The following is a 13,815-nucleotide window of genomic DNA, read 5'->3' as shown; positions in this document are numbered from 1 at the left end:
GACCTGAGATACTTTCAAATAGTGTGGATTATTTCTTACTCAAATACATATTTGGAAAGATGATTATAAAGTGCCACATCATTGACTGCCTCTACTTCTTTATTCTCAGAAAATTAATAGTGCATTGTTCTGAGAGCTTTTTTAAATCATTCCATATTTATATTCCACTGGTATTTGTGAAACAAGCTCCCAGTAGCCAATTTTTAAGCTTCCACTAGAAATCCAGTGCTAGGGATTTCATTGACCCAGCTTAATGAAAGGCTGTATCCTTTCCCTTTTTATCCGACCAAAAAATAAAGATCCAGGAAGGTTTAGAGATGTTCTGTAAGTGCCCATAACGTAAGCTGACATTGTGTTTTGCTTTACTGTTTTAGGATTTCTTGATGGAGACCTTCATTATGTTCAAGGACCTCATTGGGAAGAACGTGTACCCAGTAGACTGGATGGCCATGAGCATGGTCCAGAACAGGTGAGCGCCCCCATTTCCAATAAACCACCTCAGACACCACTCACTTTGGAGATCAATGGTAAGGATAAGGTGAAGGCATCTTCTCCCACTGAAAGGAATGTAAAACTGCTGACAGATCCTCACTTTCTACATTTAAACCCAAGGAAGAGCCCTTCATCAGTGATGAAGCTGTTCAAAAAGCAGTCCCCTGCAACTTCTTGAATCACAGTTGAAGCATCATATCTTGCCTGTATAGCCTTTTCTGAGTTCTGGAGCCCAGAGAGCTTGGGAAAGGATCTTTAAAAAATACTATTAGTTTTGAATTTGTTAAGAAATAATGTATTTTGTTTCATATGATGAAAGTAAGTTTAGAAAGCATTAAATGAACTCATTAAGTGGGCTTCTGTACTGCAGGACTGCTCAGAGCTTTCAGTATGCTATCGTGATGTTTTAGGAGACCTTGGGCATGATCTGGTGATACATACTGCAGGGTAGTATGACTGTGGACAAAGAGAAAAATTTAGCAGCAGCAGATCAAAAATTTATTTGCACATAGAGCTACTTGATGTGCACTCTGTGTATACATAGTGCCCATAAACATCTCATAGAATATCATTGTGATTCATGCAGCCTACTTACACAACATGCACATATGCTGCAGTCAGATCCTACATGGCCCAACATATCACGAAATAAAAGTGATTATAAGCAATTTCAGTTGTTCGCGCTTTGTGTGTAATATTGTTTTGCCAAAGTGAGATTCAAGTTAGCAGATACAACGATATTTTATAATTGCCTTTCCATTCCCCTTTCTCTCAGTTTCTCTCACATGCCACAGGTTCCCCTGTCTCTCTCAGAACCTTGTTTTCAAACCCTACCCCATGACTTCCTTTTCCACAGGGGCTTCGTGTTCTCTCTCTCTCTTCTCTTTTCTGTTGTTTGTTACATTTGTTTTAGACTCTTTCTGTGTGAAGTCCTTCATCCCCTATCAGCACCTAGCTTTATCTCTATCTGTTGCCTTTGTTCTGAATCATAAAAGGCAAGCATTGGCTGGACAATACAGACATATCCCCAGAGGGAGAGAAACTGAACAGGCAAAACAATAATTCTCTACTATAAGTGAAAGATTATGAATGTTTATATACTAATGAATTTGTCATTGGAGACACTGGGAATTTCTGTCTCATTTTTGCCTAGTACCTGCCTCTAGTCCCATGTGGCGTTTTCAGTTCTCTGAAAAGCTGTTATTCCACTGTCTGGATGCCCAAGTGTCCAGTCACATGACATTATAGATTCGCCTGCTCACAGTGCTCCTGGACCAGCGTTGGGAGCTAGTGGAAGGAAGGAAGGCTTGCTGGAGCAGAAAGAACTGCCTGTCTGTGCATGATTGTGGCAGGAAGAGAAAAATCAGCCCAGTGACATCAGTGTCAGAGAGAATCTTCAGCCTGTTCTGCTCGAACCGTGACTTCCCTGTTCCCATCACACAAGTGAGGAAATCAGAGGCTGGTCTCACCCTGGACCTAATCTGGACCAACTTCCTAGACCAGAGACCAGAGCAGTTGCTTAGATTTCATGCTCTGAACAGTGCATGCTGGGTTTAATACTCTGGTGTATTCATCTCGTAGCTCTTAATGAATTTTGAATGAATGGACCCACACTTTTATCTTCACTGAATCCCCACCAATTGTGTAACTGGCTATACTATGGGTATCAGTGATAGTTGGTTGCATTGAATGGGAGTGGTAGCCACCTTCTAAACAGCTTGCGGTTTCCTGGTTTGTCTGCCGGGTTATTGATAACATCTTAAAGCTTTCCCAGGTTGCTCATACCACCCCGGAGGTGTAGTATGGTCATTTTCCTCTCATCTTACCTTTTAGATGAACTCAGCTTCTTATTATTAACTAGTTTAGCTTATTTCCATAAGTCACAGCCTTTCCTGGGTACCACACTAAAGCATCCTTCAGTTTCTTGACCATAGCATCCCCACATTGTGGATCCAACAACCCTTGCTGGACAGGAGACCTTGTCCCTCCTCACTGTTTGCTTCCATAACTCTGCCTAGAAGTAACTCCTCTATGATTCTTTCATGTAACTGGGCTTACAGGAGGCCAACTTATTTCTGTTCTTACAGCTAAGGCTCTATATGTATGGAACTTGACATTCTTAAATATCCTTATGGAATTGTAATGTATCCAGAGGGCACTTGCTATTTGACAGATTATAAGAAAATCCGATTCAACTCTGCCTAAGCAAAAGGAATTCATATAACTGACAGAACCCCAAAGTGTGCCTTCAGGAATGGATGTATCTAGGTGCTCAAATAGTGACACTGGGTGTCTGTGTCCCCTGGGTGTTTTCTCTCTGTTGGCTTCGTTCTCAGCGTATACATTTTTATTTTGATAGACCTTGGCTCTAGACATGGTGGATACATGTCTTGCTTGATTTTAAACTCCAATAGTAGTAAGTAGGTACATCAAATGTCCCTCGGTTCCTCTTCAAAGACCTGGCTTGGTTCCTCTTCAAAGACCTGACTTGGGTTCTGTGGCCCATTCATAAACCCCTGTGGCCAGCAGAACGAAGAGTGCCCTGAATTCAGCCAGGCTTAGATTTTAGCTGCACACCACACCGCCTTTGAGGCTGGGAATGTTGCTGTCACTGGTATCTAAATTAAGAAGGGAGCAGGCAGAAGGAGTAATGCTCCAAAGGCAAATCCTGGATTTATTACCAAAAAGAGGGATAGCTTAGAAGCAGGCAAATTCCGTGATGCCCACCATGACCACTGCCTCAGAGAGCCCAGTGCCCCACTCAGCAAGCTCTCCCTCATGCGCTGCCTTGAATCTGTGGAGGAACCTGGTTGATCCTCAAGGGGAAGCCTTGAAATCTCGACCTCTTTAGACTTCCCCTTTTCAGGACAGACTCCCAGAGATGACACCATGGTTCTCATCTCTTTCCCCCTAGAGTATTAGAATCGCATGCATCTCTAAGGGTCTTGACAGCGTATAATTGTCTCCAACAAATATTTTTAGTCTCTTAGCAATCAACTAAATTCAATTAACTAAGTTTTGCATAAAAAGTTTTCTAAGTTATAAATAGCCAAAGTATCACGCTCCTCATGTCTGCCATCTTTCCCTTCTTGGAAAGGTATTTGATACTTTGGGGTATCAGTATCCCAGTCTTGAATACAGGAAAATGATTGCCTGCACTCCAAAAGGGAGTGTGTGTGTGTGTGTGTGTGTGTGTGTGTGTGTGTATGTGTGTGTGTGTGTGTGTGTGTGTGTAATAAGTTTCTCTTTATCACGTGCCTGGTATCTGAAAGAACTCAATGGGCAATAACCGTCAGCAATCTCAAATCACTGAGAACAGTGAGCCAAGCCTGGGAGTAGAGAGGCAGGTGTGTTAAGAAACTTGGGACTAGAGAAACATGAGTGATCACCTAAGAAGATGACTGTTTTTTCTCCTCGAAGCCCATAGCCCCATAGCTTTGTTTGCAGCTTTCCTTTATGCTCTGACCACAACAATCCCTTGTATTTATGGAGCTCTTGAACTTTTCTCATTGTATTTCTTGTGTGCTGTTATCTTAGGTAATGTTTATTAACCACCTAGATGCAACCCTGTTACAAATGCTTTACCTACCTCAGCTCCTTTAATCCACCAAACAACTTTACGACGTAGAACTAGTATAATCTGCACTTTATGTGTGCCTATAAAAAAGCTGAGGTCCAGATTAGATAAATGTTTCACTCAGTGTTGAATTTTTAATTAAAGAAAAACAGAGAAACCATTTGACCAGAGCCCAAGTTCTTAACTGCCACTGCTGAGTTTTGCAGAATTACAGATATGCAAGCTGAAGCCCAGAGAGGTGAGACAACCTCCCAAAGTCAGTCAGCTCATTAGTGGAAGATTTCTGGGATAATTTGGGCAAGCAGTACACACCATGACTTAGCCTAGAGAATTCTCCAATACACCACTTCCAAACTTATTCTCCACTTATTCATCTGGCCAGGCAAACTTCATTGATCACACGGTTTGCATTTACTCTTCCGCCCTTCCTTTTCCTCTTTTCTTTCCATCCTGCGATATCTATGTTGTTATAGGTTTTCTATTATCATGCATGATAATACATGCATGTTATATATGTATGTATGTCTTACTAATTGATTAATCTGCTTATTGGAAGAAGGCAGTAGAATTTTCCAGGTTTGACTGTCTCTCCGGCAGTGTGCTGTTTGGTGCATGCAGAGTTAATCGTGTGTCTGTGTCAAGAAATACTTCCCATCAGGAGCATGTTTTTTTGTTTTTTTGGTTTTTTGGTTTTTTTTAGTGAGATGCAGTATTCAGTAAGATCTGATTTACATGACATGTTAAATTTTTTAATGATCAAGGTATTTCATTGATCAAGCAAATTTATGCATAGGAGTCCTTTTTATCCCATTCCCATCTGCAAGTCCAGGATATTGAGTGGGAGTAGGGTATGCACAGATTCCTACAGATTGAGCAATCAACAAGTGTTTGTGGAATGTCCTGGGCTTGCAGGGCTCTCGAGAGAGAGACCCGTAACTGGAAGCTCTGATCCCAGAGAGCAGGCATCATGCCATCTAACTGAGGCGATAGTAAATGCGTCTTTGGAGATCTGACCAAGTGGTCAGTCTCTGTCCCGAGTTCAGAACCCAGTAAGAATCCAGAGGCAGCACAGGAAAATTGACTTATGACTGCCTGAGGTCAAATCCTGTCCTTATCATTTCAGTTTTATGACCTCAGGCAAGTTCCTCAACCACTTTGGACTCAACTTTACTTCCTTCACGATGGGGATGCTGATAATATATGTGTCACAAAGAATATTTTGTGGGGACAAAAATGAAATAATATACATGACATACTTATAACAGGGTTTACCACGTAGCAAAAACTTCAGAAAGGTGAGGGTTTTTTTTTTTTTTAGTTCTATATTCCTATGTTCTTGATACAGCCAGAATAATTCACAGAAGAGTTAAGTCTGGACTGTGTCTTGTCTGTCTTCATCAGGAACAAATTTCTAATATTGTTTGTTTCTTAAGATTTATTTATTTTTATTGGAAAGGCGGATATACAGAGAGGAGGAGAGACAGAGGGAGATCTTCCATCTGATGGTTCACTCCCCAAGTGAGTGCAATGGCTGGAGCTGAACCAGTCAGAAGCCAGGAGCCAGGAGCCCTTCTGGGTCTCCCATACGGGTGCAGGGTCCCAAGGCTTTGGGCTGTCCTTGACTGCCTTCCCAGGTCACAAGCAGGGAGTTGGATGGGAAGCAGGGCCGCCAGGATTATAACCCACACCCGTATGGGTGAGGACTTTACCCACTATGTTATCACACTGGGCCTCTAATATTGTTTTAGTCTGATATTGCTATAAGCACATAATAAGGTCATGACAATTACGCCCTGGTAGTTGAGTAGGGCAGTTCTCAGCGTTTGTATGAGGACTCTATCCAAATCCTAATAAATCACTGCCACCCACTTCCCCTTCCTCCTTGCTCCTTAATTTGTAGTGATGATTCCTTCTTGGAGTTCCTACCTCTTCCAGTCAAGGGAGAGCAAGTATGTGTGTGTGTGTGTGTGTGTGTGTGTGTGTGTGTGTGAGAGAGAGAGAGAGAGAGAGAGAGACTATTCTAATTCCTTCAGCAAACACAGCATACATAATGCTAACATCCAGCTGCCTGCAGGACTCCAGTTTTTGTGGTCCTGCTGCATCTCTAACTGGAAACCCAAATTATGCAGCAAGTGTTGAGGGACCACTTGGGGTGAGCCTAGCCCTGACAAACACTAAGTTGGCATATGCTGATTCATCATACCTTCTTAGTACATAGAACATTTTGGGTGTTGTGAGTAGAGCAGCTTAAAGGCTGAATGGATATCTCAGTGTCTCAAGGCAGAAGAGTAAGAACTCCTATTCCCCTGACTAACTCTTTTATCCTCCATCTTCATGGCTTGGCCAGTAGCATTAGCTAGGTATGTGAGTCACACAGGAAGAGGACTAGGACTCACAGAGGCCCTCCACTTCCCTTGGTGATCCTCACCAGAAAGGACCTGCCGACTTGCTGTTCCGTTTTCACATACATCCCGCATCCTGTGGGCGTGGACCTATGTATGTGTGACCTTAGAAGAACACAGTCAGGCCTGGGCCCCCTTGTCCTATTTTCTGTTAATAATTTATTTGAAAGTCAGACTTATGGAAAAAGAGAGGAAGAGGTCTTTCATTTGCTGATTCACTCCCCAAGTGGTTGTAATGGCCAGGGCTTGAACCAGGCCAAAGCCAAGGGCTTCATCCAGGTGTCCCACATGGGTGGCGAAGTCCCTAACACTTGTACCATCCCCCTCCGCTGCTTTTCCCAGGTCATCAGCGAAAGCTGGATCAGAAGTGGAGCAAACAGGCTACAAACTAGCACGGATATGAAATGCTGTCTTTATAGGCAGCAGCTTTATCCACTATACCACAACCCAGGGCCTGCCTTCTATCCTAGAGCCATGAGGTGAGGTGGAGGGTAGAATAAAAATAACAAACAAGAGCAAGTGACATTCACCAGGGACTTCCCTGTGCTAAGACCCTCAACCTCTGGCTTCACATTCTGCATATCATTTAGTCTTCCCAAATGACTCATTTTACAGATGTGCCAACTGATATTCACAGAGGTCACGCAAAGAGCTCAAAGACAGTTGTCCTTTGTGGGCAACTGCAGGAGTTGGTGTGTGCCTTCCACTCCAGGCTGCACTGTAAGGGACTGTGCACAATATAGGATTGCTAAGAAAGGAAAACATAAGACAGGCACTTGTAGGCTGTTGTGCCAAGGACCTATTATGCCCTGATGGCAAGCAGGAAGCTAGGGACCAGGCTGATGCCTCCAGTGCAACCTCAAGTATACCTGTTTTTCAGGATGTCAAATCTGAGCTGGGTTTCTCATTCTGGCAGCTTCTCTTGCTTGCCATGGTTGACCCTCTGTTACCTGTGGCTTTTGTTTTCTCAGAGACTCTTCTGTTCACAGCTTCTATCCAGGTTTAGGTTATATTACAGCCTTCTGGTTGGTCTGCTTCCAAAGTGTCTAGAAGAATTTGATAAACCTCCTGTGTAGGTTTGAGTGCCCGCAGTCAGCAGACCCACCCATATGGCCACTGTAGGGTGCTGCTTAGCTCAGGCAAGACTAGCTCGAGTTTCACATTGGCCCTAGGCCACTTTAGCTCTGCACGGGGCAGCTGAATAATGTGGACAGATTATAAAGGGACCCTGTTCATGTTGAGCATGAGGAGAGAAGCATGCCAGTGCCAATGCTTATGGCAGGCCGACCTTCAGCAGAGCCAATGTTTCCTTCTGGCTCATTGCAAAGGCTTTTGAGAAGGATAGACCTGAGAATGGTTCTGGACATTGCTGCTTATTAGCTTTGCAAATGTTGGGAAGCTGCTTGATCTTCTAAGACCCCTTCTCTTTCTGAGTGCAACCACAGCACTTACTTCAGTTTGTCAAATTAAATGAGATAGTATCTGTGCAGCATTCAGCACGAGTCATATGATTGATAGCCCTGATGTGCCCATCCCGGTTATTATTCATAAAGTGAGCTGATAGCATGGATTGAATAGAATTGCAGAGATTCCTTGTGGAGAGAACAGCATGGTGGTTAAATGTCCAAATTCTGAAGGCTGTGTGACTTCATATGAATCCTGATTCTACACATACTGGCTGGATTATTGGACAAGTTCTCTAACTCACATCTCTAAAACAGAAACCACACCAAGTTCAGATGGTTAATGTAAGAATTAGAGCGAAAAAGAAGATACATGCCTTGTACTGACCACAGAGCCTGGTGTATGGCTGATAACTGTGGTTGGGATGGATGTTACTCTTATACAGTCTGCTAAGCATTGTGGACGAAATGTAGGAACTGTTAGACTGGGGTTTTATAATGAATTCTGTGACCCACAATTCAAATTCATTGTTGAGGGTAACAGACAGTTGAGGGTGTTTTTACTATAACTCATCTCATCATGTTAGCATAGTTGTTTTTTTTTAAATATAGAAGTAAATGTATCTGTTTCCCCAAACATAGAAAATCAAAGTGAAATGTTTCCTAGGATGTAGCTGTGGAAAAATCTAGATCAGGGAAGAAATCTTGATTTCCTGCCCATGTGCTCTGACCACTACCTGTCCGTGTCATCAGCATAGGGTGCTGATCACACTCTGGTCACTGAACTGGCCTCTGAGAGCTGGAGACAGTTTGGACCAACAACCAAAATAACAAGTGTTTACTAGAACTACTGGTAGCTTTGTTACAGCCAGGATTGTGTAAAATTCCTCATTTTGGTACCATATTCTACATTCCAACATGTTTAAAGATAACGTGACAGCCACTCAATGTATTTGCATCAGGGACATCTAGTAACTAATCTCTAAGGAGAAAATACAGACTTTTTTTTAAAGACATGTTATTAAAGAACTGAGTCATAAAAAATCGAAGAAATCTTCCTTTCTGACTAATCAATGCGGCGGTGGATTTGGGGGAATGCGTATTTCTATATCTTCACACCTCCTTGCCTTGCACTGATCCTTGGCTGCTCCTTACTGTCTGTCCACTTTGCTGTTGGCCTCTACCTTTGGAAGAAGAATGATGTCATCCAAGTATCCGTGTCTGCTATAACAGTGGCTGCTGTGTGCCAGGCACTGTGTATATCCCTGGCAACACCCATGCCCATTAAACCCTGTGGCCACGGCATGAAGGTTGCATGATTGCTTGGAGTCATCAGAGGTGACATGAACTAGTCTGAAATACTCGCAGATAACAAATAGCAAAACTAGAAATCATAAGTATGTGTGTATGTATGTGTGCACCAATCCCGTAATCCCAATACCAGGGTAAACCAACTTTTTGCTCACCAAACTTTACCGTGTATAATGCACACCTTGCCCAGCATCTCTGACAAGCAGAGACTAATGTGGCCAGTGTTGTAACAGTGTGTATTCCTCACACATCATGAAAGTGTTCTACTTCATTTTCCTCTGATCTTTCTGTGGCTGCAGAGTACTAAGCTCACCTGTGGGGCATGCTAGAAGAACCATGTAGTTCGTGCCCACAGGAGCGACTTCCAACCAGGGAGGGACAAGGATTAGTGGTATAAACAGCTCTTCTTCTCCATCTCTTAGAATGGGACACTTCTGATGGGCAGTTATATTGTTTAAAATCACTTAAAGGTTCTCAAGCAGAAATGAGCCACAATTACTATTCACAGCAATACGTCTTCTCATCAGCCCTTCCTTTATTGGCTTCCCGTAGAGTCTCAGGTAGCCCAGATGAGTGTTTTCGCTGGGCCAGCCATTCAATAGACAAATAGATATTGATTGGCTGCTGTTCTTCTGGAACAAAAGGGAACCAAATGGCCAGGATCTGGTCTCTGCTCACTAAGATTTTACAAGAACATATATGCAAAGAAAACTTGACTGCAGGGAGAACATGAAGGAGTTGTGAGGCAACTGCAAAAATTCAGGCAGAAATTGATGGTGGTTTGGCTCGGGTTGTCAGAAGGTGGATGTGAAGCAGTTAGAAAAGTATTGTAGAATATGTTGACTGTTCATGGGAAGAGTATGAGAGAAATGGCAAGGTCAAGGACATGACTAAAGTGGTCTTTCCCTCTCTGAGAGCTTAGAAGAATGGAATTGCTCTTACCTTTGATGGGAAGCCTTCAGAAAGAATATTGGGAGGAGGGTAGCAGAACAGATGTTAGGGGTACAAATCTGAGATGCTGATAAGTCACCCAAGTTGGGGTCTAGAAGAAACTCCTCAGAGTAAGCCTGTGTTCAGGGGGAATCTAGGGGTGTAGATAGAAGTTGGGAATCATAGGCATGTGGGAGAACACATGAGCATGGAGAAAGACGCTCCTACCCAGGAAAGTGTGCCCTAGCAGAGAAGATAGAGATTCTTGCATCACACACAAAATCATCACAGCTCATGGTGAATGCTGGGAAGAAAACTGCAGTAAGTACCCCGTAGAGGACACAAATATGCTAGTGAGTCTGTCCTGAAGAAACTGAGTCTGAACAAGGAGATGCTGTGTAGAGACAGATGGAATAGTCAGTGTGGAAACCAGAGAGGTGCGGACTGAAAGGAGGCAGCAGGTCCATGGGACTGGGAGAAAAATGGAAGACTTCCTGAAAGAGGAGGCTTTTGATCTTGACCATGAATGTTGCATAGGATTTTGACTTTCACTGCTTAGAAGAGGAGCATTGGAGGCAAATAAAGCACAAGGTCAAGTACCCAGCAAACACTCAGTAGCACTGGATCTTAGTGAAAAAGAAACCTAGGAATGAAAATTGAGGGCCAGTTTATTAGGGTTATGACTTTCAGAGGAGTTCAGGATTAGCCCGAGGGTAGCAAGAGCTGTAAAAGTCCATGATTGACACGGTGCTCCTGACCTTAAAGAGTCAATAAATAGGAGGCTACAAGGCCAGTTAATAGAATTTGGCATGGAGGAAAGAAAGGAACAAGTGTCCAGGAAGACATTTCATTTTAAAGACTTATTTATTAATTTGAAAGTCACAGTTACAAAGAGAGAACCAGGTCTTTACATGGTTGGCAGGGGCCATGCACTTGGGATGTTTTATGTTGCTTTTTCCATGGCCACTTATGGGGAGTGGATCAGTAGTGGAGGGGCTGGTATGCAAGCCTGCACCCATAAAGGATGCTGGCATGGCAGGTTGTAGCTTTACTGACTGTACCACAGTGCCATTCACAGCCAGGAAGACATTTAAGAAGAAATACAAGTTGACAACAGGTCCTGAAATATAAAAATATGTGTAGCATTTGGTTGATATTATTGCTTAAAGGAGAAGACTGGAGAAGTATACAGTCATTCCTGGCTTAATGCTGGGATTTGTTCTGGGAAATGTGTCTTCAGGCAATTCCATTATTGTGTATTGAGTATATTCATATGAACCCAGATGGTGTAGCTCAGTCAGTCAGTGTGGCCTCCTGGTGCAGTCAAGAGCCAGTGACAAAGCAGCAGGTGTAACCTACTGTTTAACAGTAAAATTTGTTTCTTTCCCTTTTTTTCTTGTTAAGATGCAGAGTGAGAGAGAGAGAGAGAGAGAACAAGCGCTTTCCATTGTTTCATTTCCCAAATGGCTGTAATGACCAGATCGGGGCTAATTGAAACGCAAAAGCTCCATCCTGGTCTTTCATACAGGTAGCAGGAATCTAAACCCTTGGGTCATTATCTGCTGCTTTCCCAACACTCTGTCAAGGTGCTGGGTCAGAAGCAGAGCAGCCACGGTTCAGTCTGGCATCGCAATATGGGATGCCCATGTCTCAAGTGTTGACCTAATCTGCTGTGTTACTGGCCCCAAACTTTATTTCTTATAAAGAAGGAATACAATAGGGGCAGACATTGGGTCTAATGGATTGGCTCCCAGTTGGGATGCCCACTTCCCATACCATAGTGTTTGAATTTCAGTCCTAGCTCTGACCCAGATTTCAGCTTCCTGCTCACTATCCAGTAGACCCTGGGTGGCGGCAGGTGATGTCTCAGTGCTTGGATTTTTGTCACCTACATGAGTAAGTTGGATTGAGTTCCTGGTCCCTGGCTGCAATCTGACCCAGTGGAACAGATGGAAGTGCTCTCTATCTCCAACAAAATTTTTGAAAGGCCACATTTAAAATAAAATAAAATTACGTTGAAAGTATTGTTTGGTAAGTACAAAAGCTGTTAACATACTTGTTTATTATCAAATATGTACTGACAGTTGTACATGTTAGACAAGTGGCAATGCAGCATGCTGATTTATACCAGTATCATTACACACACAAAAGTTTTATGTGGTGACCTTACAATAGTGACAATGTCACTAAGTGATGTGAGTATCTCAGGTCCATTATTATGAAACCACTCTCAAATGCCATCGGTCACTGGCTATGCAGTGTGTGAGTGTACATAGAAGTTACAGATTGTACTCAATTGGAAAACTGCGTATAACATAAAAATATGAGGCACGACACAAAGGCCTATCAGTAAGAAACCAAATAAGCTGTCATGCTTTCACACCATGTAGGGCTTTTAGTGATTAAGAACAATGATGTATATTTGCATCTATAGACGTAAAAGAAACACATGATTCAGTGTTTAGTAAAAAGGCTGCAAAACAGCATTTATCCTGTAACCCCATTTATCAAAGTGATAGTCTTAAAGTATCTGTCTTGAATATGTGTTTAGGGAAACCTTTGAAATTATGCCTGTATCAAAGTTTTCCTGACAGACTTCTCCAAATGATAGGATTGGGGGTGTGTTGTTTTTTGTTGGTTTGGGGGAAGAATATCTTTTTCCTTTAAAGTTTTTTTTTCTTGGGGGGATGGCATGAATATTCTGCCATAACCTGATAATATTTTAAATAACAAGACTGTGTGGGTGTTTGAAAGGAGGTCAGACAGTTCCTGAGCTTTTCCAGGACAAGCATGGCCCCAGATCCTGAGTGAGCAGTGTCAGCCCGCATCATCTGTCCTCTTCCAAGGGGGAGAGAGAAGGAGATTTAGACCTGGCATGAGGGAGCATGTTCAGATAGCCAGGTAACCTTCTCTCCTCTTCCAGGGTCTTCCTGAGAGCTATCAACAAGTTTGCAGAAACAATGAACCAGAAGTTTCTGGAACACACAAACTTTGAGTTCCAGGTGAGTGCCACCCTTGGAGCTGCCTTGGGGTGCTCTGGCATCTCAGGGTAATGGCTCATCAGATCCGTGTCCCCAAAGCACATGGAAGATGTGCAGGTGTATCTGGGGACTTCACGGGGAGCTGTGGACGGTGTGGGAACTTCTTAGGCTTTATAAGCATTGTCTGATGAGTGGCCATTAACTTAGCACCCTATGCAAACACGGTGTATGACAGATCTTGTGCTAGTGGGGAAACAGATGTTCATTCACTGTCAGAGTGGATACCACCTTGTAAAACAGCATTAGCACATTTTCTTCTCTTTTCACTGGAGCCTAGAAACAGCCATTCATAGACACCAACAATACTTCTCTGTGGCTTCCTGATCACTCCCAAAGTCGTTGTTAGATGTTTGCCAATACTTGGGCCCTATGAGAGATTCGAGAACCTGAAAGCATGTACATGGGGCAGACAGGGTGACACATCTACTCCAGGTCCACAACCTGGAAGTTCCAGATCAGGCTGGAGATGTGGGAGAATCCTCTCCACTCCCCAAAGGTGATGCCTGTCCAGGGAAATCTGTGATCACAAGACCTCCTGCAGTGGGGACTGGAGGAGTAGAAGTTGCTGAGTCCAGAGCCCTGGGGCTCAGGCAGTCAGTACTTGGCTGAGCATCATGCTGTTACCAGCTTAGTAACTTTAGGCAAAGCTTGCGCAATGC

The 13,815-nt window shown here is 43.2% G+C and overlaps 1 protein-coding gene across 1 annotated transcript in view; it reads left to right on the top strand.

Annotated features, from left to right (window-relative positions):
* Positions 1–13,815, top strand: part of DOCK2 (dedicator of cytokinesis 2) — a 387,891-nt gene that overhangs the window by 301,970 nt on the left and 72,106 nt on the right. The window contains exons 29-30 of the mRNA XM_040982635.1: positions 375–469; positions 13,039–13,117. Coding sequence (XP_040838569.1) covers positions 375–469; positions 13,039–13,117 — 174 coding nt within the window. The remainder of the gene's footprint in view (positions 1–374; positions 470–13,038; positions 13,118–13,815) is intronic.

The sequence above is a fragment of the Ochotona curzoniae genome, unplaced genomic scaffold (assembly GCF_017591425.1).
Source record: "Ochotona curzoniae isolate NIBS_2020 unplaced genomic scaffold, NIBS_Ocur_1.0 contig_1, whole genome shotgun sequence".
Classification (NCBI taxonomy): Eukaryota; Metazoa; Chordata; class Mammalia; order Lagomorpha; family Ochotonidae; genus Ochotona; species Ochotona curzoniae.
Note: the sequence above shows the minus strand (reverse complement) of the source record. Positions and strands in the feature narration are given on the sequence as shown.